Raw genomic sequence first — 27,731 nt, 5'->3', positions numbered from 1 at the left:
GAACCCCCTGAAATTGATATGAAGAATTTTCCAAGTCACACTGTATATGTTAGAGCTGGTTCAAACCTGAAAGTGGACATTCCAATTTCTGGAAAACCACTACCCAAGGTGACCTTATCAAGAGATGGTGTCCCCCTGAAGGCAACTATGAGATTTAATACTGAAATTACAGCTGAGAATCTGACCATCAATCTTAAGGACAGTGTTACAGCGGATGCTGGAAAATATGAGATCACGGCTGCCAACTCCAGTGGAACAACCAAAGCGTTCATTAACATCATTGTGCTGGACAGGCCTGGTCCTCCAACTGGTCCTGTTGTTATTAGTGACATAACTGAAGAAAGTGTGACTCTCAAATGGGAGCCACCTAAGTATGATGGTGGAAGTCAAGTTACCAATTACATTGTACTCAAGAGAGAAACAAGTACTGCAGCATGGACAGAAGTGTCTACAACAGTTGCAAGAACCATGATCAAAGTCATGAAACTGACCACAGGAGAGGAATACCAATTCCGCATCAAGGCAGAAAACCGCTTTGGTATCAGCGATCACGTAGATTCTGCTTGTGTGGTCGTCAAACTGCCATACAGTGAGTTTTCAAACTTTTCAAAGATCCTAAGTTTCCATTTACCATAAATGTGCGAAATAGCTGTATTAACCTATGGGTTTTCTCTCTCTTGTAGCAACACCTGGACCACCATCTACACCATGGGTCACTAATGTTACTCGAGAAAGCATCACCGTGGGCTGGCATGAACCTGTGTCTAATGGAGGCAGCACAGTCATAGGCTATCACTTGGAAATGAAAGACAGAAACAGTATCTTATGGCAAAAAGCCAACAAAATGATCATCCGTACAACTCACTTCAAAGTCACAACAATCAGTGCTGGACTTATTTATGAATTCAGGGTGTATGCAGAAAATGCTGCAGGTGTTGGAAAACCCAGCCATCCTTCTGAACCTGTCCTGGCCATTGATGCCTGTGGTATGTGTTTGTCACGACAGTTCTGACACCTTGAAAATGCAAATCTTGTTTCTGTAAAGCAAAATAAATTGGCATAAGTGCCACTAATCTTCTTTCTCTCGTTGCCACAGAACCTCCAAGAAATGTCCGTATCACTGATATTTCAAAGAACTCTGTCAACCTGTCATGGCAACAACCAGCTTTTGATGGAGGAAGCAAGATTACAGGCTACATAGTTGAGAGACGTGACCTTCCAGATGGCAGATGGACCAAAGCCAGTTTCACCAATGTTATTGAGACTCAATTCACCGTCTCTGGCTTGACTCAGAATTCCCAGTATGAATTCCGTGTCTTTGCTAGGAATGCCGTTGGTTCCATCAGCAATCCATCTGAAGTTGTAGGGCCCATTACATGCATTGATTCCTATGGTAAGCATTATTGGAACTTTGAACCCCAACAGCTATCTAACCTAATACCATTTCCTTAATTTAATAATTTTTTGCTGCATGTTGTAATTAAGTTTTTGAAAGAAATTATGAACTAGCTGGGATACTTAGGAAATGTCCTTACCTATAAATTGAGAGAGTTGGACTATATAAAGTATCTAAGGACCTTTCCAACTTTCGTGATTGATTGTATAAGTTGGTGCTTTCATTCCCTTTAAAATTATCAGAGCCAATAGTTAACTCCATGTGTACATCCTCACAAAATATTGCTCTTAAATAAGTGGAAGACTGTAAACAGGGACGTTCATGATGACAGTGTTAGCAGTAGCTAGCATTTATTACACAAATTCTCTTAGTTTAACAACCTTAAAATTAGCCATTTTACAAAAAAGAAACTGAGATTTAAAGTGCTTATGCAAATTCCCCAAGGTCAAGCAGCTTATTAGTGATGAAGTGGGATTCTTCAGAGCCCTAACATCACTGTTCATCAAATATTCATATACTTGACCATTATGGAAAGTAACTGGTACATTCAACTAACAATGGTTTGAAAATTGAAATATCATGAGAGTTAAGAACCCTGTGACACTTTTCCTAAAATTTCTCCATTTTCAAAAGGGAAAATGAGCCACTATATTGCCTGGACAAAGTATCCACTCCCACCCTCCTGTTGAGAATCCCAGGGCTACTTTGTATAAGCCAGGCTTTGCAGACACTAAATCAATACTGCTGTTATTGTGAAGCAAGTCAAATTTACTTCTGTTTCTCAATGGTTCTAAGCGCCCTGGTATAAAATATTCCCAGTAATATATAATATTATGAGTAGAGCATTCAAAGGTCTGACATGAACCACTCACATGTGGATAGATACCAGTGAAGTGAGACAGGAAAAGAAGAATAGGAAATGGTCAGAAGACATGGAAAGAAAACTAGAGGGAAAGAAAACTAGAGTGAAAGAAAATGCTGAAGGCTGCTTCTTCAGTAATGTTCTCCCTATGCTATCCCATCTCATCACTGGGATGAAATACCTAACAGACTTTAAAACACATTTAGAAGGCGGTGAAGTGCCTGTGCAATTAGTACAATGTTATTGAGGTCAGAGCTTTTTCATAGTCTTTCTTCCCCATCTAGGAGAATAGCTTATAAAATTTTAAAGTTTAAAATAATAGGTGACTAGGATTAGAAGTGTGTGTGTGTGTGTGTGTGTGTGTGCATGCGCGCGCGCGCGCGTGTGTGTGTGTATGTGTATATATATATTAGTTTAGTAAGGGCCAGTTACCCTATTTTGAGGTTGTTATGGCTATTTCTTTCATCCTGAGGATATATTAAATATTTCTTATTTGTCATTCTTACAGGTGGACCTGTAATTGACCTACCTTTAGAATATACAGAAGTTGTCAAATACAGAGCAGGTACATCTGTGAAGCTCAGAGCAGGCATTTCTGGCAAACCTGAGCCTACAATTGAGTGGTATAAAGATGACAAAGAATTGCAAACCAATGCACTGGTGTGTGTTGAAAATACCACTGACCTCGCATCTATACTCATCAAAGATGCCAACCGCCTTAATAGTGGAAGCTACGAATTAAAACTAAGGAATGCTATGGGCTCAGCCTCGGCCACTATCAGAGTACAGATCCTTGGTAGGTACTCAATACAGGCCAATGTCATATTTTGTTTGCCTAAAATGTAGTAATTTAAAATTAGTAGACTTTTAGAAGCACTAACATATCATCTTATTCTTTCATTGGCAGACAAACCAGGACCTCCAGGTGGACCAATTGAATTTAAAACTGTCACTGCTGAAAAGATAACACTTCTCTGGCAGCCCCCAACTGACGATGGTGGTGCAAAAATCACTCACTACATTGTAGAAAAGCGTGAGACAAGCCGTGTCGTGTGGTCTATGGTGGCTGAAAATTTGGAAGAGTGCATCATCACAACCACCAAAATTATCAAAGGAAATGAATACATCTTCCGGGTTCGAGCTGTAAACAAATATGGAATTGGCGAGCCACTGGAATCTGATCCGGTGGTAGCCAAGAATGCATTTGGTAAGATGGGATTTTATTAGAAAACTAAAAATCATGAGAAGTTTTAAGATAAACTATTCTGCTAGACTATGAATGCTTTCTTAAAATTATTTCCTTTTGTATCACGTCATATCTTAATGTCATCCTTTTCACATGGTAGAAAATATAATAAACTAATATTCTTAGATAGGATTCAAAGATCAGAAGATAGAATTTGCAAACTCATTTGCCTTTTTCTTTCTAAATAGTTACACCTGGGCCACCAAGCATACCAGAGGTGACAAAGACTACCAAGAATTCAATGACTGTTGTCTGGAACAGGCCAATTGTAGATGGTGGTAGTGAAATAAGTGGCTACTTCCTTGAAAAACGAGACAAGAAGAGTCTAGCTTGGTTTAAAGTGCAAAAGGAGACGATCCGTGACACCAGACAGAAAGTGACAGGACTCACAGAAAACAATGACTATCAATACCGAGTTTGTGCTGTAAATGCTGCTGGACTGGGTCCATTTTCTGAACCATCTGACTTCTACAAAGCTGCTGATCCTATTGGTAAGTGTTCTTACATGCAGCAGTAGCATCTTTTGTGTGAATAAATTGTATATGATTCTGTAATTACCATTTTATGAATGGTCATTCCAGATCCTCCAGGCCCACCTGCCAAGATAAGAATCGCAGATTCAACAAAGTCATCCATCACTCTTGGCTGGAGTAAACCTGTCTATGATGGGGGCAGTGCTATTACTGGATATGTTGTAGAGATGAGACAAGGAGAAGAAGAGGAATGGACCATTGTTTCTACCAGAGGAGAGGTCAGAACCACAGAATACGTAGTGTCTAACCTGCAACCTGGAGTCAATTACTATTTCCAGGTATCTGCAGTAAACTGCGCTGGACAAGGAGAACCTATACAAATGACCGAGCCTGTACAAGCTAAAGATATACTTGGTATGTACACAACTGGTGTGATTGTGTTTTTATCGTTTTATTAGAGTATTTCCAGGAAAAGACTCACTTTCTTGCTTTTAAAATTCACTGTTCCTGTCCATTTTGTGTCTACAGAGGAACCAGAGATCGACCTAGATGTGGCTCTCAGAACCTCTGTTATAGCTAAAGCTGGTGAGGATGTCCAAGTGTTGATTCCCTTTAAAGGCAGACCTCCACCTACTGTCACCTGGAGAAAAGATGAGAAGAATCTTAGCAGTGATGCCAGATACAACATTCAAAATACTGATTCGTCTTCTTTGCTCACTATTCCTCAAGTTACTCGCAATGATACAGGAAAATATGTTCTGACAATAGAAAATGGGGTGGGTCAACCTAAGTCTTCAACTGTGAGTGTTAAAGTGCTCGATACACCAGCCGCCTGCCAGAAACTACAGGTTAAACATGTTTCTCTAGGCACAGTCACTTTGCTCTGGGATCCTCCGCTCATTGATGGAGGATCTCCCATAATTAATTACGTTATTGAAAAGAGAGACGCCACCAAGAGAACATGGTCTGTTGTGTCACACAAATGTTCCAGTACAACCTTTAAGGTAACAGATTTGTCAGAGAAAACGCCATTCTTCTTCAGAGTTCTTGCAGAAAATGAAATTGGAATCGGGGAACCCTGTGAAACCACAGAGCCAGTGAAGGCTGCTGAAGTACCCGCACCTATTCGCGATCTCTCAATGAAAGACTCAACAAAGACATCTGTTATCCTGAACTGGACCAAACCTGACTTTGATGGTGGGAGTGTCATCACAGACTATGTTGTGGAAAGGAAAGGGAAAGGCGAACAGGCATGGTCCCACGCCGGCATAAGCAAGACATGCGAAATCGAGATAGGCCAACTTAGAGAACAGTCAGTCCTGGAATTCAGGGTGTTTGCTAAAAATGAGAAAGGGCTGAGTGATGCCGTCACTATTGGGCCAATTACAGTGAAAGAACTTGTAATCACACCTGAGGTCGACCTGTCAGAAATCCCTGGGGCACAAATCTCAGTGAGAATTGGGCATAATGTACACCTTGAACTACCTTATAAAGGAAAACCCAAACCATCTATCAGTTGGCTAAAAGATGGTTTGCCACTGAAAGAAAGTGAATATGTTCGCTTCAGTAAAACTGAAAACAAAATAACCTTGAATATTAAGAATGTCAAGAAGGAACATGGAGGAAAATACACTGTTATTCTTGATAATGCAGTGTGTAGAAATTCTTTCCCCATTACAGTCATCACCCTCGGCCCACCATCCAAGCCCAAAGGACCCATTCGATTTGATGAAATTAAAGCTGACAGTGCCATCATGTCATGGGATGTACCTGACGATGATGGAGGAGGAGAAATCACTTGTTACAGCATCGAGAAGCGGGAAGCCTCACAAACTAACTGGAAGATGGTATGTTCAAGTGTTGCCAGGACCACTTTCAAAGTTCCTAATCTGGTCAAAGATGCTGAATACCAGTTTAGAGTTAGGGCAGAAAACAGATACGGAGTCAGCGAACCACTTGTCTCAAACATTATTGTGGCAAAACACCAGTTCAGGATTCCTGGACCCCCAGGAAAGCCAGTTATATACAATGTGACTTCTGATGGCATGTCACTAACTTGGGATGCACCAGTTTATGATGGCGGTTCCGAAGTTACTGGATTCCATGTGGAAAAGAAAGAAAGAAATAGCATCCTCTGGCAAAGAGTGAACACATCACCAATATCTGGAAGAGAATACAGAGCTACTGGACTAATGGAAGGCCTGGATTACCAATTCCGTGTGTACGCTGAAAATTCTGCTGGCCTAAGCTCACCAAGTGACCCAAGCAAATTTACCTTAGCTGTTTCCCCAGTGGGTAAGTAACTATTATTCAAATATATTTAATTAAGCAATCAAATGTATTAATACAAGTAAAATCAAACACTGCTTTCCTTCCATGTGTCACCTTCTTCCTATCTTCTTGTGACTGGACAACTGGTGAGGTAAAGCAAGAGGAATAATCTTAAGTCAGTCTAATAAAGTAATTTAAAGTTCTTTTTAGACTAAGAAGCAGAAAGTTAAAATTAATGAATAAAATGTGTTGGGGAAATTATTCATGTAATTTTTCTTCTCTTGAGTAAGAACTGGTTACAGATATAATGAGGCACTTAACTTCCTTATGATTTTTCAGACCCACCTGGCACTCCTGACTACATTGATGTCACCAGGGAAACCATCACTCTTAAATGGAACCCACCACTGCGTGACGGAGGCAGTAAGATTGTGGCCTACAGCATTGAGAAACGGCAAGGGGAAGATCGCTGGGTTAGATGCAACTTCACCGATGTCAGTGAATGTCAGTACACAGTTACAGGGCTTAGTCCTGGAGATCGGTACGAGTTCAGAATAATTGCAAGAAATGCTGTTGGAACCATTAGCCCACCCTCACAGTCTTCTGGCATTATTATGACAAGAGATGAAAATGGTAAGCATTTACAACACTTTTAGTGTCACTAAGAGCGTTTTACACTTTCAAAAAAAAAAAATAGTTTTGGCCACTGGTCTATAAAAGGAGAACAGAAACATCATTTCATACAGATTACCCAAGAATGTTATATAGATGAATTAGATCTTTCCTCCCTTTTAAATGAGGAGAAGAAAAACCATAACTGAAATCAGTGCTTTTTACAATGTCTATTATTTCATTCCATTCCCATATAAAGATCATGCAAGTGATCTAGCTTTGTAATTTTAGCCACTTATAATAATTGAAAAAGAGCCCCAAGAAGAGGTGTCCATCTGTATTGGAGTTACTAAAATACAACATATAACCAACCACACAGTCATCACCTTGCTTTAGGTACAGCTAAAGGCCTCTTGCATAAACCTGTTTGAACATGCAGCCCTATCTGGAAGTAAATGACCTGTAAAGGTTTCATTTATAATGATGGGAAGATATTTGACCCCATAATCTAAATGCCATTATCAGTCCTACTTTCAAAACAGTCTGGTAGCACAGAATTCATTGCCTTGCCAGACTTTATGATGAAAAATATGTTGATGAAAAATATGTTGATGTATGTCTTTATAAAGCAACACTAACATGCAGTATCTCTATTTCTTTTATAGTTCCACCAACAGTAGAGTTTGGCCCTGAGTACTTCGATGGTCTCATTATTAAGTCTGGAGAGAGCCTTAGAATTAAAGCTTTGGTTCAAGGACGACCAGTACCTCGAGTAACTTGGTTCAAAGATGGAGTCGAAATAGAAAAGAGGATGAATATGGAAATAACTGACGTCCTTGGATCCACCAGCCTCTTTGTTAGAGACGCTAATCGGGACCATCGTGGTGTATATACAGTGGAAGCCAAAAATGTATCTGGCTCCACAAAAGCAGAAATTACAGTGAAAGTGCAAGGTAGTTTTAAAATAATTTATTAATGTTACAATTTATGGGACTAAGATTAAGGACATACCTAATTGTATTTTAATGAAGAGGAAAAAGAAACTAACTCTTAACACTTTTTCTTACAGATACACCAGGAAAAGTAGTTGGGCCCATAAGATTCACCAATATTACTGGTGAGAAGATGACCCTGTGGTGGGACGCACCACTCAATGACGGCTGTGCTCCTGTCACCCACTACATCATTGAAAAAAGGGAAACAAGCAGACTTGCTTGGGCATTGATTGAAGATAAATGTGAAGCCCACAGTTACACTGCCATTAAATTAATAAATGGCAACGAATACCAATTCCGTGTTTCTGCAGTTAACAAGTTTGGTGTTGGCAGGCCACTTGACTCTGACCCGGTGGTTGCTCAAATACAATACAGTAAGTTTCCAGTTTTACTAAATGGTACTCTGTCATAATACCAACTTCCCAAGCAAATGTGTCTAACTATCTTGAGTTTTCCCCCTCCTTTTGCAGCTGTTCCCGATGCCCCCGGCACTCCAGAACCTAGCAACGTAACAGGCAACAGCATTACATTGACATGGGCAAGACCAGAATCAGATGGTGGCAATGAGATTCAACACTACATCCTTGAAAGGAGAGAAAAGAAAAGCACAAGATGGGTGAAAGTGATCAGCAAACGACCCATCTCCGAGACGAGACACAAAGTCACTGGTCTGACAGAAGGCAACGAATACGAATTCCATGTCATGGCTGAAAATGCTGCAGGAATAGGACCTGCAAGTGGTATCTCAAGACTCATTAAATGTAGAGAGCCTGTGAGCCCACCAAGTGCTCCCACCGTGGTCAAAGTGACAGACACATCAAAGACAACTGTGAGCTTAGAATGGTCCAGACCAGTCTTCGATGGTGGCCTGGAAATAATTGGGTACATCATAGAAATGTGCAAAGCTGACTTAGGAGACTGGCACAAGGTGAACACCGAGGCCTGTGTGAAAACAAGATACACAGTCACTGATCTACAAGCAGGTGAAGAATACAAGTTCCGGGTTAGTGCTATCAATGGTGCTGGAAAAGGAGACAGCTGTGAAGTGACTGGCACAATTAAAGCCGTTGACCGATTAACAGCTCCGGAGTTAGACATTGATGCAAACTTCAAGCAGACTCACATTGTTAGAGCTGGGGCCAGTATTCGCCTCTTCATTGCCTTCCAGGGTAGACCTACTCCTACAGCTGTGTGGAGCAAGCCGGACTCTAACCTTAGCATTCGGGCTGATATCCACACGACAGACTCCTTCAGCACCCTCACTATAGAAAATTGCAACAGAAATGATGCAGGGAAATACACCCTTACTGTGGAAAACAACAGTGGTAGTAAGTCCATCACATTCACTGTCAAGGTGCTAGACTCTCCAGGACCACCTGGTCCAATTACCTTCAAGGACGTGACCCGGGGATCTGTCACACTCATGTGGGATGCTCCTCTCCTTGACGGCGGTGCCCGAATCCATCACTACGTGGTAGAGAAACGAGAAGCAAGTCGCCGCAGCTGGCAGGTTATCAGTGAAAAATGTACTCGCCAGATCCTCAAGGTCAGTGACCTGGCAGAAGGCGTTCCATACTATTTCCGTGTTTCTGCAGAAAATGAGTATGGTATTGGTGAACCCTATGAAATGCCAGAACCCATTGTGGCCACAGAACAGCCTGCTCCACCTAGGAGACTTGATGTTGTCGACACCAGCAAATCCTCTGCAGTCTTAGCTTGGCTTAAACCTGATCATGATGGAGGCAGTCGGATCACTGGCTACCTTCTTGAAATGAGACAAAAAGGTTCTGACTTCTGGGTTGCAGCTGGTCACACCAAACAGCTGACTTTCACAGTTGAGCACCTGTTGGAGAACACTGAATATGAATTCCGGGTGAAGGCCAAGAATGATGCTGGCTATAGTGAACCCAGGGAAGCCTTCTCATCTGTCATCATCAAGGAGCCTCAAATTGAGCCTACTGCAGATCTCACTGGAATTACCAATCAGCTCATAACTTGCAAAGCAGGAAGCACATTTACCATCGATGTGCCAATCAGTGGTCGTCCTGCACCCAAAGTAACATGGAAACTGGAAGAAATGAGACTTAAGGAGACTGATCGAATGAGTATCACAACAACAAAAGACAGGACCACCCTGTCTGTAAAGGACAGCATGAGAGGTGACTCTGGCAGATACTTCTTGACCCTGGAAAATACGGCTGGTGTTAAAACATTTACTGTCACAGTTGTGGTCATTGGAAGACCAGGTCCAGTGACTGGCCCCATCAAAGTCTCATCTGTGTCGGCTGAATCATGTGTCCTATCATGGGCTGAACCTAAAGATGATGGAGGCACTGAAATTACTAATTACATAGTTGAAAAGCGTGAGTCAGGTACAACAGCTTGGCAGCTCATCAATTCCAGTGTCAAGCGCACTCAGATTAAAGTCACTCATCTCACAAAATACATGGAATATTCCTTCCGTGTCAGTTCAGAGAACAGATTTGGTGTCAGCAAACCTCTAGAATCAGCACCAATAGTTGCTGAGCATCCATTCGGTAAGAAAAATTAAAATCATATTTCAAAGTCTCATTTATTAAATATTTCCACTGAATTTTGTAAAACCATATTCACATTTGATGCCTTTGTTTATATTCAGTCCCACCAAGTGCTCCTACCAGACCTGAAGTGTACTATGTGTCTGCCAATGCCATGTCAATTCGCTGGGAAGAACCCTACCATGACGGTGGCAGTAAAATCATTGGCTACTGGGTTGAAAAGAAAGAACGTAACACCATCCTTTGGGTGAAGGAAAACAAAGTGCCGTGTTTGGAGTGCAACTATAAAGTGACTGGTTTAGTCGAAGGGCTGGAATACCAGTTCAGAACCTACGCACTCAATGCTGCTGGTGTTAGCAAGGCCAGTGAAGCTTCGAGACCTATCATGGCTCAAAACCCAGTCGGTATGTAGATAAAAATCAGGGGTTTGCATTTGTCTTTTGCTATTATTGGTAAACTCAGAGAACTCGGTTATAATTTTAACCTTGTTTTTCATCTCTTCTAGATGCACCAGGCAGACCAGAAGTGACAGATGTCACACGATCCACAGTATCACTGATTTGGTCTGCCCCAGTGTACGATGGAGGCAGCAAAGTCGTGGGCTACATCATAGAGCGTAAGCCAGTCAGCGAGGTTGGAGATGGCCGCTGGCTGAAGTGTAACTATACCATTGTGTCTGACAACTTCTTCACCGTGACTGCTCTCAGTGAAGGAGACACTTATGAATTCCGTGTGTTGGCCAAGAATGCAGCAGGTGTAATTAGCAAAGGGTCAGAATCCACAGGCCCCATCACTTGCCGAGATGAATATGGTAAGAAATAGTCAACGTTCTCCTTTAAATTATCACAATTTATGTGGGAGTAAACTCAGATATTCATTCACATCTCTTTTGCATATTGACAGCTCCACCCAAAGCTGAACTGGATGCCCGATTACAGGGTGACCTGGTTACCATCAGAGCAGGTTCAGATCTTGTTCTTGATGCCGCAGTTGGTGGCAAACCTGAACCCAAAATTATCTGGACCAAAGGAGATAAAGAATTAGATGTCTGTGAAAAAATCTCTATGCAGTACACTGGCAAACGAGCCACTGCTGTGATCAAGTTCTGTGACAGGAGTGACAGTGGAAAATATACCTTAACAGTGAAGAATGCCAGTGGGACCAAGGCCGTGTCTGTCATGGTCAAAGTACTTGGTAAGCATGGTACCAGTTCTTGAACTGTTACAGCATTTTCACGGGTGAGCGGAAAGAATGGTCTTCATCAAGGCTTATCACACATCTGTTTCAGATTCCCCTGGCCCCTGTGGAAACCTCACTGTCAGCAGAATAACCGAGGAGAAATGCACTTTAGCCTGGAGCCTTCCTCAGGAAGATGGAGGAGCAGAAATAACTCACTACATTGTAGAGCGCCGTGAGACTAGCAGGCTCAACTGGGTGATCGTGGAAGGCGAATGCCCCACTCTATCCTATGTAGTTACCAGACTCATCAAGAACAACGAGTACACGTTCCGAGTGAGGGCAGTAAACAAATATGGCCCTGGTGTGCCTGCTGAATCAGAGCCAATTGTAGCCAGAAACTCATTCAGTGAGTATTAACACTTTTAAACACTTTGGTGACCAAAACATAATGGGATCAGGAAGGGGGGAGAGGGGAAAAGGGCATTCATGATAATAGTGATTGTGTTCAATTCTGATCATTATCCTTATTTCCATACAATACAAACAGCTATTCCATCACAACCTGGCATCCCTGAAGAAGTCGGGGCTGGAAAAGAGCACATCATTATCCAGTGGACAAAACCTGAATCTGATGGTGGCAACGATATCAGCAACTACCTAGTAGACAAACGTGAGAAGAAGAGCCTGCGCTGGACACGTGTCAACAAGGACTATGTGGTATATGACACCAGGCTGAAGGTGACCAGCCTGATGGAAGGTTGTGACTACCAGTTCCGAGTCACGGCAGTGAATGCTGCTGGGAACAGTGAACCCAGCGAAGCTTCCAACTTCATTACATGCAAAGAACCATCATGTGAGTTCTAAGAATCATACGTTAACCTAATGCCCATCAAAACCATTGACAAATAATTGTCCAACATGCCATTCCAAAGAGCTTGTAAAATTTATGAAATGTGCATGCCTAGAAAAGTGTATGTTAGTCTATCTTAGATACAGGCTAGACAGAGAACCCTGTACTTCTGTTGGTAAGTTAGCATTAGTGTTGCTAATAAATTATTAGCTAAATTATCAGTGTCGATAAATTATCGCAGCATTTTTTCCAATTTGTGAAAAAGAAATTAGTCTGCTATCAATATGAAAAATATGTTTCGTAAATCTTCGTAAGAGTGCATTATAGTGGAAACTACTGAAAAGAAAAAAGTCAAGTCCCTTTTGAAAAGAGGCCCAAGAGGAGTATAAAATTTCTAATATTTAATAAGTTACTCATAAAATAATTGTTATGAGAGCTTCAAAACTAAGAGACAAATCCTTTTACAGAGGTTGAGCTCAAGAGCTCAAAGGAATAATTCATTGGTACTGAATGGAGGGATGAGGAAACAGATTCCTGTGTTCAATAGAAACACAGAGGTGATAAATGATATAAACCCAGTGAAAGAGAGCAACTAAAGAAAGTCCCCACAAACAGCTAAGCCCACTGTTTAACCTAAGAGAGAATACATTCAGCTAGCCAAAGTAGTAGGGAAGAAACATCTAACTTCCTGAAGCAATCTGATTATTAAAATAATATTAGTGATTATGTGGCATATATAGCTGTCCTGTAATATCAGAAAAGCCCAGTTACAAAGCTGGTCTCGCTGAATATGAACAAAGAGCAATAATGCCTTTGTGAATCTAGAAAACCAAAATTACAATTCTCAAAGTTTCCTTGTTTGTATAATATCGACATCCCACTTTTTAAATTCCACAGATACCCCTGGACCACCTTCTGCTCCAAGAATTGTGGATACCACCAAGCGCAGCATTAGTTTGGCATGGACCAAGCCCATGTATGACGGTGGTGCTGACATCATTGGATATGTTCTTGAAATGCAAGAGAAGGACACCGATCAGTGGTACCGAGTGCATACCAATGCCACGATAAGAAATACTGAATTCACCGTGCCAGACCTTAAAATGGGCCAGAAATATTCCTTCCGAGTTGCAGCTGTGAATGTGAAGGGTATGAGTGAATACAGCGAAACAATTGCTGAAATTGAGCCGGTGGAAAGACTAGGTATTTATAATGAAAGCTTTTAAATGAATTAATTTCTCATTCTACCTGTTCATGAATTAATTAAATTTTGGTATTTACTTTCTAGAAATACCAGATCTTGAGCTTGCAGATGATCTAAAGAAGACTGTGACCCTCAGAGCTGGGGCCACGTTGCGCCTAATGGTGTCTGTATCTGGAAGACCACCTCCCGTCATCACATGGAGCAAAAAGGGGATTGACCTTGCAAACCGGGCAATTATTGACAACACTGAGAGCTATTCTTTACTTATTGTGGACAAAGTTAATCGATATGATGCTGGAAAATATACAATTGAAGCAGAAAATCAATCTGGCAAGAAATCGGCAACAGTCCTTGTTAAAGTATACGGTAAGTCTTAAAATTGAGCACACTGTGAGTAGATTCTCTAAAATGGCTCTTTGACTATGAATGATCACTTCTTTAGAGAAGACCTGTGTTGATTATATTTTCCTTTCCCCAACCCCAAATTTATCAACCAATCAGGCAAAGAGGAAATATGGATCTTTCATTCTATTTTTTAGATACTCCTGGTCCTTGTCCATCAGTGAAAGTTAAGGAAGTTTCAAGAGATTCTGTGACTATTACTTGGGAAATTCCCACAATTGATGGTGGTGCTCCGGTCAACAACTACATCATTGAGAAACGTGAAGCTGCCATGAGAGCATTCAAAACAGTCACTACCAAGTGTAGCAAGACACTTTACCGCATTTCTGGACTTGTAGAAGGAACCATGTACTATTTCAGAGTCCTGCCAGAAAACATTTATGGTATTGGAGAACCTTGCGAAACATCTGATGCAGTCCTAGTCTCAGAAGTGCCATTGGTGCCTACAAAGCTAGAGGTGGTTGATGTCACCAAATCCACTGTCACTCTCGCCTGGGAAAAACCACTTTATGATGGTGGTAGCCGACTCACTGGATATGTTCTTGAGGCCTGCAGAGCTGGCACAGAGAGATGGATGAAGGTCGTCACACTAAAGCCCACAGTGCTAGAGCATACTGTTATTTCCTTAAATGAAGGTGAACAGTATCTATTCAGAGTGAGGGCACAAAATGAGAAAGGTGTGTCAGAACCAAGAGAGATCGTCACAGCTGTGACTGTACAAGATCTCAGAGGTATGTACTAAATAGCCAAAAAATAACAATAGTAAAATAAAATGAAAACATTCAGAGTTAATAACACTTTATTGTTAGAAATAATGCCTAAAACTAAATGCCTAATTTCTCTCTCATAGTGTTGCCAACAATTGATCTTTCTACAATGCCTCAAAAGACTATCCATGTCCCTGCTGGCAGACCCATAGAGCTGGTGATTCCTATTGCTGGACGTCCACCTCCTACTGCTTCCTGGTTCTTTGCTGGTTCTAAACTGAGAGAATCAGAGCGTGTCACAGTTGAAACGCACACTAAAGTAACTAAATTAACCATCCGTGAAACCACTATAAGAGATACTGGAGAGTATACACTTGAATTAAAGAATGTTACTGGAACTACTTCAGAGACCATTAAAGTTATCATTCTTGGTAAGAATGTGTGACAAAGATACAAGAAAGTTGTTGATGTTCGGTCACCCAATTTTAATTTGAAGTAAAAATTAATTTCCTGGATTTCTTTTTCTTTTTAGACAAGCCTGGTCCACCAACTGGGCCCATCAAAATTGATGAAATTGATGCTACATCAGTTACCATTTCCTGGGAACCCCCTGAATTGGATGGTGGTGCTCCATTGAGCGGCTACGTAGTGGAACAACGTGATGCTCACCGTCCAGGATGGCTGCCAGTTTCTGAATCAGTGACTAGACCAACATTTAAATTTACCAGACTCACTGAAGGAAATGAGTATGTGTTCCGGGTGGCGGCAACAAACCGCTTCGGGATTGGCTCTTACTTGCAGTCTGAGGTCATAGAGTGCCGCAGCAGCATCAGTAAGTCCTCGCAGCCTTCTACCACTCTCCCTGCCTCTGATTATGAATGTTAACAAACAAGAATTGGTTTTCAGTATGCCCTGATGAGATGAAAACTGGCTCATAAAATTAACTCCAGGATCTAAGGTTTCTAAGCCTCCTTTTAACATGATTTCTTTTTTAAATGTCTTCATTCTTATAAAAGAGAAGAGGGGAATTAGAAAAGGAGCATGGAAAGAAGGAAGAAATGGAGGAAGAGAAGTAAGACGGAACCATCAAGCTGTTATAAGAAAAAATAGAGTGCATGCATAAAGTTTATAAATTGAAGAAAATGAGGAACAGAAAAAAAGTACAAAAGTGAAAGCATTGGGAAAAATATTCACAAGTGTTTCTAATATACCATTTAAAATGCCAAAACATGAATAAAATGAGTCTTTAATTTATTCTCAATGCCATGTTGTGTTTACCTCTGTCTTTCTGTAGGCATTCCTGGACCACCAGAAACATTACAGGTATTTGATGTCTCCCGTGATGGCATGACACTTACTTGGTATCCACCTGAAGATGATGGCGGCTCCCAAGTGACTGGATATATTGTGGAACGCAAAGAAGTGAGAGCAGATCGGTGGGTCCGTGTAAATAAAGTACCAGTGACAATGACACGGTACCGCTCCACTGGCCTTATTGAAGGCTTAGAATATGAACACCGTGTCACCGCCATTAATGCAAGAGGGACTGGAAAACCAAGCCGTCCTTCCAAACCCATCGTTGCCATGGATCCGATCGGTAAATAACATTTTGTATAAGTCAAGCTTATTGAGATAGAATTTATATGTAGTAAAATTCATCCTTCTGAAGCATGTAGTTCTATGAGTTCTGAAAAATGTGCTGTTTTGGAATCACCACCGTAATTAAACTACAGGAAATAGAATACAAAGATTTAGAAAACAAAAAATAGTCTAATGCTAATAGTCCATCAACAACTCAACTGAATGTGTTAGATGGCATGGTTAACTTTCAGTTTTGCAGCAACTTTAACAAGTTATGTTTTTGTTTTATTCCTCTTCCCAGCTCCACCAGGAAAGCCACAAAATCCAAGAGTAACTGATACAACAAGGACATCGGTCTCCCTAGCCTGGAGTGTTCCAGAAGATGAAGGAGGATCTAAGGTCACAGGGTACTTGATTGAAATGCAAAAAGTAGATCAACATGAATGGACCAAATGCAATACCACCCCAACCAAGATTCGGGAGTATACTCTAACACACCTACCTCAGGGCGCTGAATACAGATTCCGTGTCCTAGCTTGTAATGCTGGTGGACCTGGGGAGCCTGCTGAGGTACCAGGAACTGTCAAAGTTACCGAGATGCTTGGTAAGACATGTGATCATTTACTTTCTGCTATACCTACCTTAAGACTTATTGCCTAAACCTCTCACATTTAAAAAAAAAATCTAAATTATAACCTTACCTTTTTCCCCAGAATATCCCGACTATGAACTTGATGAAAGATACCAGGAAGGTGTCTTTGTAAGACAAGGTGGAGTCATCAGACTTACCATACCAATCAAAGGAAAACCATTCCCAATATGTAAATGGACCAAGGAAGGCCAGGATGTTAGTAGGCGCGCCATGATTGCAACATCTGAAACACACACTGAACTTGTGATCAAGGAAGCAGTCAGGGAAGATTCTGGAACTTATGACTTGGTTCTGGAAAACAAATGTGGCAAGAAGACTGTTTACATCAAGGTCAAGGTGATAGGAAATCCCAACACTCCAGAAGGGCCACTAGAATATGACGACATTCAAGCCCGCTCTGTAAGGGTCAGTTGGAGACCTCCTGCTGATGATGGCGGTGCCGACATCTTAGGCTACATCCTTGAAAGAAGAGAAGTGCCTAAAGCTGCCTGGTATACCATTGATTCCAGAGTCCGGGGTACATCTCTGGTAGTGAAAGGCCTCAAAGAAAATGTGGAATACCATTTCCGCGTTTCAGCAGAAAACCAATTTGGCATAAGCAAACCCTTGAAATCTGAGGAACCAGTCATACCAAAAACACCACTGAGTAAGTACTTGTTCAACCACAAAATTGTAAAAAATTACTTCAGTATTCTTGTTTTTAAAATGAAAGCCATCAGTTTCCACGATTTGAGACAGTCTGTGACAGGTATGGGTTTTCCACTTTATTTATAGATCCTCCAGAACCTCCAAGCAATCCTCCAGAAGTACTCGACGTGACCAAGAGTTCTGTGAGCTTGTCCTGGTCCCGACCTAAAGATGATGGTGGCTCTCGAGTCACAGGCTACTACATTGAACGCAAGGAAACATCAACTGACAAGTGGGTCAGACACAACAAGACTCAGATAACCACCACAATGTACACTGTCACTGGGCTTGTTCCTGACGCGGAGTATCAGTTCCGCATCATTGCACAGAATGATGTTGGCCTAAGCGAGACCAGCCCTGCTTCTGAACCAGTTGTCTGTAAAGATCCATTTGGTAAGGAGAAAGCCTCCAGAAGGACTAAAAAATCAAAGAAGCAAACTATCTTGTTGACTCTTTTTCTCTTATTTTGCCTGTAAATCTTATTCTCTTCTCAATTTTCTTAAAATATTTCAGATAAACCAAGCCAACCAGGAGAACTTGAGATTCTTTCAATATCCAAAGACAGTGTCACTCTACAGTGGGAGAAACCTGAATGTGATGGTGGCAAAGAAATCCTTGGATACTGGGTTGAATATAGACAATCTGGAGACAGTGCTTGGAAGAAGAGCAATAAGGATCGTATCAAGGACAGGCAATTCACAATAGGGGGTTTGCTGGAAGCTACTGAATATGAATTCAGGGTTTTTGCTGAAAATGAGACTGGGCTTAGCAGACCTCGAAGAACAGCTATGTCTATAAAGACTAAACTAACATGTAAGTAGCCTTGAGTTCTCTGCCTATAATTTATAAACTAAACAACATATTAAGACTAACTATTCTTCTATACTAAGTAGAACTCCATCAAGATTTACTGGAGAACAAGTGTTTGGAAACAAATCATTTGCTTTGGCATATGGATACATAGGGAATAGCTGATAAGTTCTCTGAGAAGCCATTCATGGCACATAATGCCAACAGGAGATGTTAGATGCATGAACTAAAGCACATTCCTGGAGCAAATTCTCTCTCTAATGCAATGGTGGTTTGTTTTGTTTTGGGTTTTTTTTTTTTAATACCTCTTAGCAAGATTTAAAGGGTTAACAAATGTACCCAACTCAAGGAACCTAAGAAGGGGCAAGAATACTTAAGGTTTATAGAGAGAATGCATATTTCCCCAAAATCTTTTATTACATTGTTAATGTCCTCCCAATCATAAAACAGTCACTCTATATAACAATATGATGATGGGCTCAATTCATTCATTTTCCACATGACTTTAGCAAAATGACTTCAAAGAATCTGTAAGAATTGAAGTCATATGTAACTGTTAGCATAATAGTGCTACCAGTAGGATAAATTCATTGCTGATGTACAAGGACAAAGGATTATAGATTCAGTAGTAATAATGCATTAATATTATGATTCATCTCCTCCAGCTGGAGAGGCCCCTGGAGTACGCCAAGAAATGAAAGATGTTACCACCAAATTGGGTGAAGCTGCTCAACTCTCATGCCAGATTGTCGGAAGGCCTCTTCCTGACATCAAATGGTACCGATTTGGTAAGGAGCTCATACAAAGCCGGAAATATAAAATGTCTTCAGATGGACGCACACATACTCTGACAGTGATGACAGAGGAACAAGAAGATGAAGGCGTTTATACCTGTATAGCTACCAATGAAGTTGGAGAAACAGAAAGCAGCAGTAAGCTTCTCCTGCAAGCAGCACCACAGTTCCATCCTGGTTACCCACTGAAAGAGAAGTATTATGGTGCTGTGGGTTCCACGCTTCGACTTCACGTCATGTACATTGGTCGTCCAGTACCTGCCATGACTTGGTTCCATGGACAGAAACTTTTGCAAAACTCAGAAAACATTACTATTGAAAACACTGAACACTATACTCATCTAGTCATGAAGAATGTCCAGCGTAAGACTCATGCTGGGAAATATAAAGTTCAGCTCAGCAATGTCTTTGGAACAGTTGATGCCATTCTTGATGTAGAAATACAAGGTATTTTGGTTTTGCTTATGGTGATTTTCTGTTTTTTAAAAAAAATCTTGGGAAATGCACTATGAAAATCACTACAATTATATTTTTCTCCCAACAGATAAACCAGACAAACCTACAGGACCGATTGTGATTGAAGCTCTACTAAAGAACTCTGTGGTCATCAGCTGGAAACCCCCAGCTGATGATGGTGGCTCTTGGATCACCAATTACGTAGTAGAGAAGTGTGAGGCCAAGGAAGGGGCTGAATGGCAATTGGTGTCTTCAGCCATCTCAGTGACAACCTGCAGAATCGTGAACCTCACAGAAAATGCTGGTTATTACTTCCGGGTTTCAGCTCAGAACACCTTTGGCATCAGTGATCCCCTGGAGGTGACCTCAGTTGTGATCATTAAGAGTCCATTTGGTGAGTACAACCTGGACCCTCTTTTCTCTTATCTCATACACTAACACCTGTCTTTACAAAAAAAAAAAAAAAAAAAACTCTTTTAAACAGAAATAAATTTTGAAAAGAAATAGCAAAGATTCAGATAAAGAAGAATACCTTTTCTCTCACTTTAATTGAATGTTTGCATATCTAAAAGGGGACACATATAGTCTAGCTCCATCTTTATAGGGGAGTTTTATTTTTTGACACATTTCTTAGCATAGGTTAACTAGTTCCATTTGTCTAAAATAGCTATATTAAATAGAACTTTGGAATTATTCACTTTTAGGGCTGGGGTTGAGGCTTAGTGGTAGATTGCTTGCCTAGCATGTGTGAGGCACTAGTTTTGATCCTCAGTACCACATAAAAAATAAGTAAATAAAATAAAATTTAAAAAATAATAAGCTTTTAATAAAGATGCCTGTTTCACCTCATGACTTAAATCTTTTATTTTCTAATAGAAAAACCAAGTGCTCCTGGCAAACCAACCATTACTGCTATCACAAAAGATTCTTGCATTGTGGCTTGGAAACCACCTGCGAGTGATGGAGGCGCAAAGATTAGAAATTACTACCTTGAAAAGCGTGAGAAGAAGCAGAATAAATGGATTGCTGTGACAACAGAAGAAATTCGAGAAACGGTCTTTTCAGTGCAAAACCTTATTGAAGGTCTTGAATATGAGTTCCGTGTGAAATGTGAAAACCTAGGTGGTGAAAGTGAATGGAGTGAAATATCAGAACCTGTCACTCCCAAATCTGATGTCCCCATTCAGGCACCACACTTTAAAGAGGAACTGAGAAATCTAAATGTGAGATATCAGAGCAATGCTACTTTGGTCTGCAAAGTGACTGGTCATCCAAAACCTATTGTAAAATGGTACCGACAAGGCAAAGAAATCATTGCAGATGGATTAAAGTATAGGATTCAAGAATTTAAGGGTGGTTACCACCAGCTCATAATTGCAAGTGTCACTGATGATGATGCCACAGTTTACCAAGTCAGAGCTACCAACCAAGGTGGATCCGTGTCTGGCACAGCCTCCTTGGAAGTGGAAGGTAAACACGAATCAATAAATGTCAATTTGGTGTCTGATAACCTACCATTAAAATGTTGGGGGGAGTGTTACACTTAATGAGATTACTACATCATATTCTTTTTTTCTTTTATTCTGATACAGTTCCAGCTAAGATACACTTGCCTAAAACTCTTGAAGGCATGGGAGCAGTTCATGCCCTCAGAGGTGAGGTGGTCAGCATCAAGATCCCCTTCAGTGGCAAACCGGACCCTGTGATTACCTGGCAGAAAGGACAGGATCTCATTGACAATAATGGCCACTACCAAGTTATTGTCACAAGATCCTTCACATCACTTGTTTTCCCCAATGGAGTAGAGAGAAAAGATGCTGGTTTCTATGTGGTCTGTGCTAAAAACAGATTTGGAATTGATCAAAAGACAGTTGAACTTGATGTGGCTGATGTTCCTGACCCACCCAGAGGAGTAAAAGTCAGTGACGTCTCACGAGATTCTGTCAACTTAACGTGGACAGAGCCGGCTTCTGATGGTGGCAGCAAAATCACCAACTATATTATTGAAAAATGTGCAACTACTGCAGAAAGGTGGCTTCGGGTAGGACAGGCCCGAGAAACACGTTACACGGTGATCAACTTATTTGGAAAGACAAGTTACCAATTCCGGGTAATAGCCGAAAATAAGTTTGGCCTGAGCAAGCCTTCTGAGCCTTCAGAACCAACCATAACCAAAGAAGATAAGACCAGAGCTATGAATTATGATGAAGAGGTAGATGAAACCAGGGAAGTTTCCATGACTAAAGCATCTCACTCCAAAACCAAGGAACTCTATGAGAGATATATGATTGCTGAAGATCTTGGACGTGGCGAGTTTGGAATTGTCCACCGCTGTGTTGAAACTTCCTCAAAGAAAACATTCATGGCCAAATTTGTCAAAGTCAAGGGGACTGATCAAGTTTTGGTAAAGAAAGAGATTTCCATTCTAAACATTGCTAGGCACAGAAATATCTTATACCTCCACGAATCATTTGAAAGCATGGAAGAATTAGTTATGATCTTTGAGTTTATATCAGGACTTGACATATTTGAGCGCATTAATACAAGTGCTTTTGAACTCAACGAAAGAGAAATTGTAAGTTATGTTCGCCAAGTCTGTGAAGCACTGGAGTTCTTACACAGTCATAATATTGGACACTTTGACATTAGACCAGAAAACATCATTTACCAAACAAGAAGGAGCTCCACAATTAAAATCATAGAATTTGGTCAAGCTCGTCAGCTGAAGCCAGGGGACAACTTCAGGCTTCTGTTCACTGCCCCTGAATATTATGCACCGGAAGTTCACCACCATGATGTTGTCAGCACAGCCACAGACATGTGGTCACTTGGGACACTGGTATATGTGCTGCTGAGTGGTATCAACCCATTCCTGGCTGAAACTAACCAACAGATAATTGAGAATATCATGAATGCTGAATATACTTTCGATGAAGAAGCATTCAAAGAAATTAGCCTCGAAGCCATGGATTTTGTTGACCGGCTATTAGTGAAAGAGAGAAAATCTCGCATGACAGCAACTGAGGCACTCCAACACCCATGGCTGAAGCAGAAGATCGACAGAGTCAGTACTAAAGTCATTAGAACTTTAAAACACCGGCGCTACTACCACACTCTGATCAAGAAAGACCTCAACATGGTTGTGTCAGCAGCCAGGATCTCCTGTGGTGGTGCAATTCGATCTCAGAAGGGAGTGAGCGTTGCTAAAGTTAAAGTCGCATCCATCGAAATAGGCCCAGTTTCTGGGCAGATAATGCATGCAGTTGGTGAAGAAGGAGGATATGTCAAATATGTATGCAAAATTGAAAATTATGATCAGTCTACCCAAGTAAGCTGGTATTTCGGTGTCAGACAGCTGGAGAACAGTGAGAAATATGAAATCACCTATGAAGATGGAGTGGCCACCATGTATATCAAAGACATTACCAAATTCAACGATGGTACCTACAGATGCAAAGTCGTCAATGACTATGGTGAAGACAGTTCTTACGCAGAGCTGTTTGTTAAAGGTGTGAGAGAAGTTTATGACTATTACTGCCGTAGAACCATGAAGAAAATTAAGCGCAGAACAGATACCATGAGACTCCTGGAAAGACCACCAGAATTTACCCTGCCTCTCTATAACAAGACGGCTTATGTGGGTGAAAATGTCCGGTTTGGAGTAACTATAACTGTCCACCCAGAGCCTCGTGTAACATGGTATAAATCGGGTCAGAAGATCAAACCAGGTGATGATGACAAAAAGTACACGTTTGAGTCTGACAAAGGTCTTTACCAATTAACAATCAACAGTGTCACTACAGACGATGATGCCGAGTATACGGTTGTGGCAAGGAACAAATACGGTGAAGACAGCTGTAAAGCAAAGCTGACGGTAACCCTACACCCACCTCCAACAGATACAACCCTAAGACCCATGTTCAAACGGCTACTGGCCAACGCAGAATGCCAGGAAGGCCAAAGTGTCTGCTTTGAGATCCGAGTGTCAGGCATTCCCCCACCAACATTAAAATGGGAGAAAGACGGACAGCCACTGTCCCTTGGGCCTCACATTGAAATTGTCCATGAAGGCTTGGATTATTATGCTTTGCACATCAGAGATACTTTGCCTGAAGACACGGGTTACTATCGAGTCACAGCCACAAACACAGCTGGGTCCACCAGCTGCCAGGCTCACTTACAAGTGGAACGTTTGAGATACGTCAAACAGGAGTTCCAGAGTAAGGAGGAACGGGAACGCCACGTCCAAAAACAGATTGACAAGACGCTAAGAATGGCTGAGATTCTTTCCGGAACTGAAACTGTGGCCCTGACACAGGTAGCCCAAGAGGCTCTGAGAGAAGCGGCTATCCTTTATAAACCAGCCGTGAGCACCAAGACTGTAAAAGGGGAATTCCGACTTGAAACCGAAGAAAAGAAGGAGGAGAGAAAACTCCGCATGCCTTATGAAGTACCAGAGCCACGCAAGTACAAACAGACCACCATTGAGGAAGACCAACGCATCAAGCAGTTCGTGCCCATGTCTGACATGAAATGGTATAAAAAGATCCGTGACCAATATGAGATGCCTGGGAAACTGGACAGAGTGGTTCAGAAAAGACCCAAGCGCATTCGCCTTTCCAGATGGGAACAGTTCTACGTGATGCCCCTCCCGCGCATTACAGATCAATACAGACCTAAGTGGCGCATTCCCAAGCTGTCCCAGGATGACCTGGAGATGGTGAGGCCAGCCCGCCGACGTACACCCTCTCCAGAATATGACTTTTATTACAGGCGCAGGAGACGCTCTCTGGGTGACATCTCCGATGAAGAGCTGCTCCTCCCCATTGATGACTACCTGGCAATGAAAAGGACAGAGGAGGAGCGGCTGCGTCTGGAGGAAGAGCTTGAGCTGGGTTTCTCCGCTTCACCCCCCAGCCGAAGCCCTCCACGTTTTGAGCTTTCTAGCCTCCGTTACTCTTCTCCACAAGCTCACGTCAAGGTGGAGGAATCAAGAAAAGACTTCAGATATTCGACCTACCACATCCCTACCAGGGCTGAAACGAGTACGAGTTATGCAGAGCTGCGGGAACGGCACGCCCGGGCCTCGTACAGACAGCCCAAGCAGCTGCAGAGGATCATGGCCGAGAGGGAGGACGAAGAGCTGCTCCGTCCGGTCACTACCACCCAGCGTCTCTCAGAATACAAGAGCGAGCTTGACCACATGTCCAAGGAAGAAAAGTCTAAAAAGAAATCAAGACGACAGAGAGAAGTGACCGAAATAACAGAAATTGAGGAAGAATACGAAATCTCAAGACGTGCACAGAGAGAATCGTCCTCCTCCGCCTCCAGGCTCCTGAGACGGCGGCGCTCCCTGTCACCAACTTACATTGAGCTAATGAGGCCGGTGTCAGAATTGATCCGATCACGTCCACCACCAGCTGAGGAATACGAAGAGGACTTAGAAAGAAGATCCCCTACTCCAGAGAGAACCCGCCCACGTTCCCCCAGTCCTGTGTCTAGTGAGAGGTCACTCTCAAGATTTGAGAGGTCTGCAAGATTTGATATCTTTTCCAGGTATGAGTCCATGAAAGCCGCTTTAAAGACTCAGAAGACATCCGAGAGGAAGTATGAAGTCCTGAGTCAGCAGCCTTTCACACTGGACCACGCCCCTCGAATCACACTAAGAATGCGCTCCCATAGGGTGCCCTGTGGCCAAAATACTCGCTTCATCTTAAATGTTCAGTCTAAGCCAACTGCTGAGGTTAAATGGTACCACAACGGTGTGGAGCTCCAAGAGAGCAGTAAGATTCATTACACCAACACAAGTGGAGTCCTGACGCTGGAGATTCTGGACTGCCACAGTGATGACAGCGGAACCTACCGCGCTGTATGCACCAACTACAAAGGAGAAGCTTCTGACTATGCAACCTTGGATGTAACAGGAGGGGATTATACCACCTATGCATCCCGGCGCAGAGATGAAGAGGTCCCCAGATCAGTTTTCCCTGAGCTGACAAGAACAGAGGCATATGCAGTTTCATCGTTTAAGAAAACATCTGAGATGGAAGCTGCTTCTTCCGTCAGAGAAGTGAAATCACAGATGACAGAGACAAGGGAAAGTCTCTCATCCTATGAACACTATGCTTCTGCAGAAATGAAAAGCACTGCATTAGAAGAAAAGTCACTGGAAGAAAAATCCACAACCAGAAAGATCAAGACAACACTGGCTGCGAGAATTCTAACAAAGCCACGGTCCATAACTGTGTACGAAGGCGAGTCTGCCAGGTTTTCTTGCGATACAGATGGTGAGCCGGTACCAACTGTGACCTGGCTGCGGGGAGGGCAAGCGATAAGTACTTCTGCCCGCCACCAAGTGACCACTGCAAAGTACAAATCGACCTTTGAGATCTCTTCAGTGCAGGCGTCTGATGAAGGCAGCTACAGCGTGCTGGTAGAGAACAGCGAGGGGAAGCAGGAAGCACAGTTTACCTTGACGGTTCAGAAGGCCAAGGTTACAGAAAAGGCTGTGACATCCCCACCCAGGGTCAAATCCCCAGAACCTCGGGTAAAATCTCCAGAAGCAGTGAAGTCTCCCAAACGAGTGAAATCTCCAGAACCAGTGACTTCTCATCCAAAAGCTGTGTCACCTACAGAGACAAAGCCTACACCAACAGAGAAAGTTCAGCAGCTGCCAGTCTCTGCTCCACCAAAGATAACTCGATTCCTGAAAGCAGAAGCTTCTAAAGATGTTGCAAAACTAACCTGTGCAGTTGAAAGTAGTGTATTAAGTGCAAAAGAGGTCACCTGGTACAAAGATGGCAAGAAACTGAAGGAAAATGGGCATTTCCAGTTTCATTATTCAGCCGATGGTACCTACGAACTCAAAATTCATAACCTCACTGAGTCTGACTGTGGGGAATATGTCTGTGAGATTTCTGGGGAAGGTGGAACTTCCAAAACTAACTTCCAGTTTACGGGACAGGCCTTTAAAAGTATCCATGAGCAGGTATCCAGCATATCTGAAACTAAGAAATCAGCTCAGAAAACTGCTGAATCAACAGAAACCAAGGTATCAGCTCAGAAAACTACCGAATCAATAGAAACCAAGAAAACTGAACCAAAAGCTCCTGAACCAATTTCCTCAAAACCAGTAATTGTTACTGGGCTACAGGATACAACCGTTTCTTCAGACAGTGTTGCTAAATTTACAGTTAAAGCCACTGGAGAACCGCAGCCAACCGTCAACTGGACAAAGGATGGAAAGGTAACCAGTTCTTAACTGTCCCTTTTTCTTTTTCAAAAACTAACCTCTCCCTTCATCCCCACTCAAAAATAGAAATTAAAATTAAGTGACTTTTAAAAGTTCAAATCATTTGCATTCCACAGGCTATTACACAAGGAGGTAAATATAAACTCTCTGAAGACAAAGGAGTATTCCTCTTAGAAATTCATAAGACTGAAACTTCTGACAGCGGACTTTATACTTGTATGATAACAAATTCAGTTGGATCAGTGTCCTCCAGCTGCAAATTGACAGTAAAAGGTAGGCCAACGTTTGTTCTTAACCAACATTTTCCAGAAAACAATATAAAGGAAACATTTTTTAACATCCCCTATTACATACACAAGAAAATTTTAAAAACATATTTTTTCTAATTCTAGAATGCCATTTGTATATAAATATATAAGCACAAACAGTTAATGTGAACCTTTATATCAGTATATAGATCATGCATATTTATATGTGGAATTATATAAGATTCCACAAACAAACCCAGCCCCCAGGAATACCCAAGAATAAAGTCAGATAAATATACAAAATGGTACTGCTTCCTTAAACTTTCACTCTTGCTTTTTTCCAAAGTGATACAAAGTTAATGAGAGGCTATCTGTTTTCCCAATTAAAATTTGTTTGCTTTCATCTCAGTCTTTTAAAAGGTGATTTAATTTTTCAGTTACTTGAAATATTTTCAGTCCACACATCTCCTAAATCTTTTGACTATTCTTTTCAAGACTTTTTTTTTCCTTAAGTCAT

The 27,731-nt window shown here is 41.8% G+C and overlaps 1 protein-coding gene across 50 annotated transcripts in view; it reads left to right on the top strand.

Moving 5' to 3' along the window:
* Ttn (titin) overlaps positions 1-27,731 on the top strand; it is a 282,873-nt gene that overhangs the window by 240,986 nt on the left and 14,156 nt on the right. For 49 of the 50 annotated variants that reach the window (XM_048808084.1, XM_048808057.1, XM_048808041.1 and 46 more), the window contains 32 exons: positions 2-589; positions 684-986; positions 1,097-1,393; positions 2,767-3,054; positions 3,166-3,465; positions 3,693-3,995; positions 4,086-4,391; positions 4,506-6,272; positions 6,588-6,881; positions 7,526-7,813; positions 7,930-8,229; positions 8,326-10,392; positions 10,494-10,796; positions 10,898-11,203; positions 11,296-11,586; positions 11,681-11,977; positions 12,119-12,424; positions 13,319-13,624; positions 13,710-13,991; positions 14,165-14,758; positions 14,878-15,165; positions 15,267-15,566; positions 16,029-16,331; positions 16,617-16,919; positions 17,029-17,613; positions 17,742-18,047; positions 18,168-18,467; positions 19,130-19,705; positions 19,803-20,108; positions 20,591-21,184; positions 21,307-26,960; positions 27,083-27,239. In XM_048808084.1, the coding sequence (XP_048664041.1) occupies positions 2-589; positions 684-986; positions 1,097-1,393; positions 2,767-3,054; positions 3,166-3,465; positions 3,693-3,995; positions 4,086-4,391; positions 4,506-6,272; positions 6,588-6,881; positions 7,526-7,813; positions 7,930-8,229; positions 8,326-10,392; positions 10,494-10,796; positions 10,898-11,203; positions 11,296-11,586; positions 11,681-11,977; positions 12,119-12,424; positions 13,319-13,624; positions 13,710-13,991; positions 14,165-14,758; positions 14,878-15,165; positions 15,267-15,566; positions 16,029-16,331; positions 16,617-16,919; positions 17,029-17,613; positions 17,742-18,047; positions 18,168-18,467; positions 19,130-19,705; positions 19,803-20,108; positions 20,591-21,184; positions 21,307-26,960; positions 27,083-27,239 (19,458 nt within the window). The remainder of the gene's footprint in view (position 1; positions 590-683; positions 987-1,096; positions 1,394-2,766; positions 3,055-3,165; positions 3,466-3,692; positions 3,996-4,085; positions 4,392-4,505; positions 6,273-6,587; positions 6,882-7,525; positions 7,814-7,929; positions 8,230-8,325; positions 10,393-10,493; positions 10,797-10,897; positions 11,204-11,295; positions 11,587-11,680; positions 11,978-12,118; positions 12,425-13,318; positions 13,625-13,709; positions 13,992-14,164; positions 14,759-14,877; positions 15,166-15,266; positions 15,567-16,028; positions 16,332-16,616; positions 16,920-17,028; positions 17,614-17,741; positions 18,048-18,167; positions 18,468-19,129; positions 19,706-19,802; positions 20,109-20,590; positions 21,185-21,306; positions 26,961-27,082; positions 27,240-27,731) is intronic. The other variant, XM_048808091.1, reaches the window with a different exon arrangement.

The sequence above is a fragment of the Marmota marmota genome, unplaced genomic scaffold, assembly GCF_001458135.2.
Source record: "Marmota marmota marmota unplaced genomic scaffold, marMar, whole genome shotgun sequence".
Taxonomy (NCBI): Eukaryota; Metazoa; Chordata; class Mammalia; order Rodentia; family Sciuridae; genus Marmota; species Marmota marmota.
This window is presented reverse-complemented; position numbering and strand designations above follow the sequence as displayed.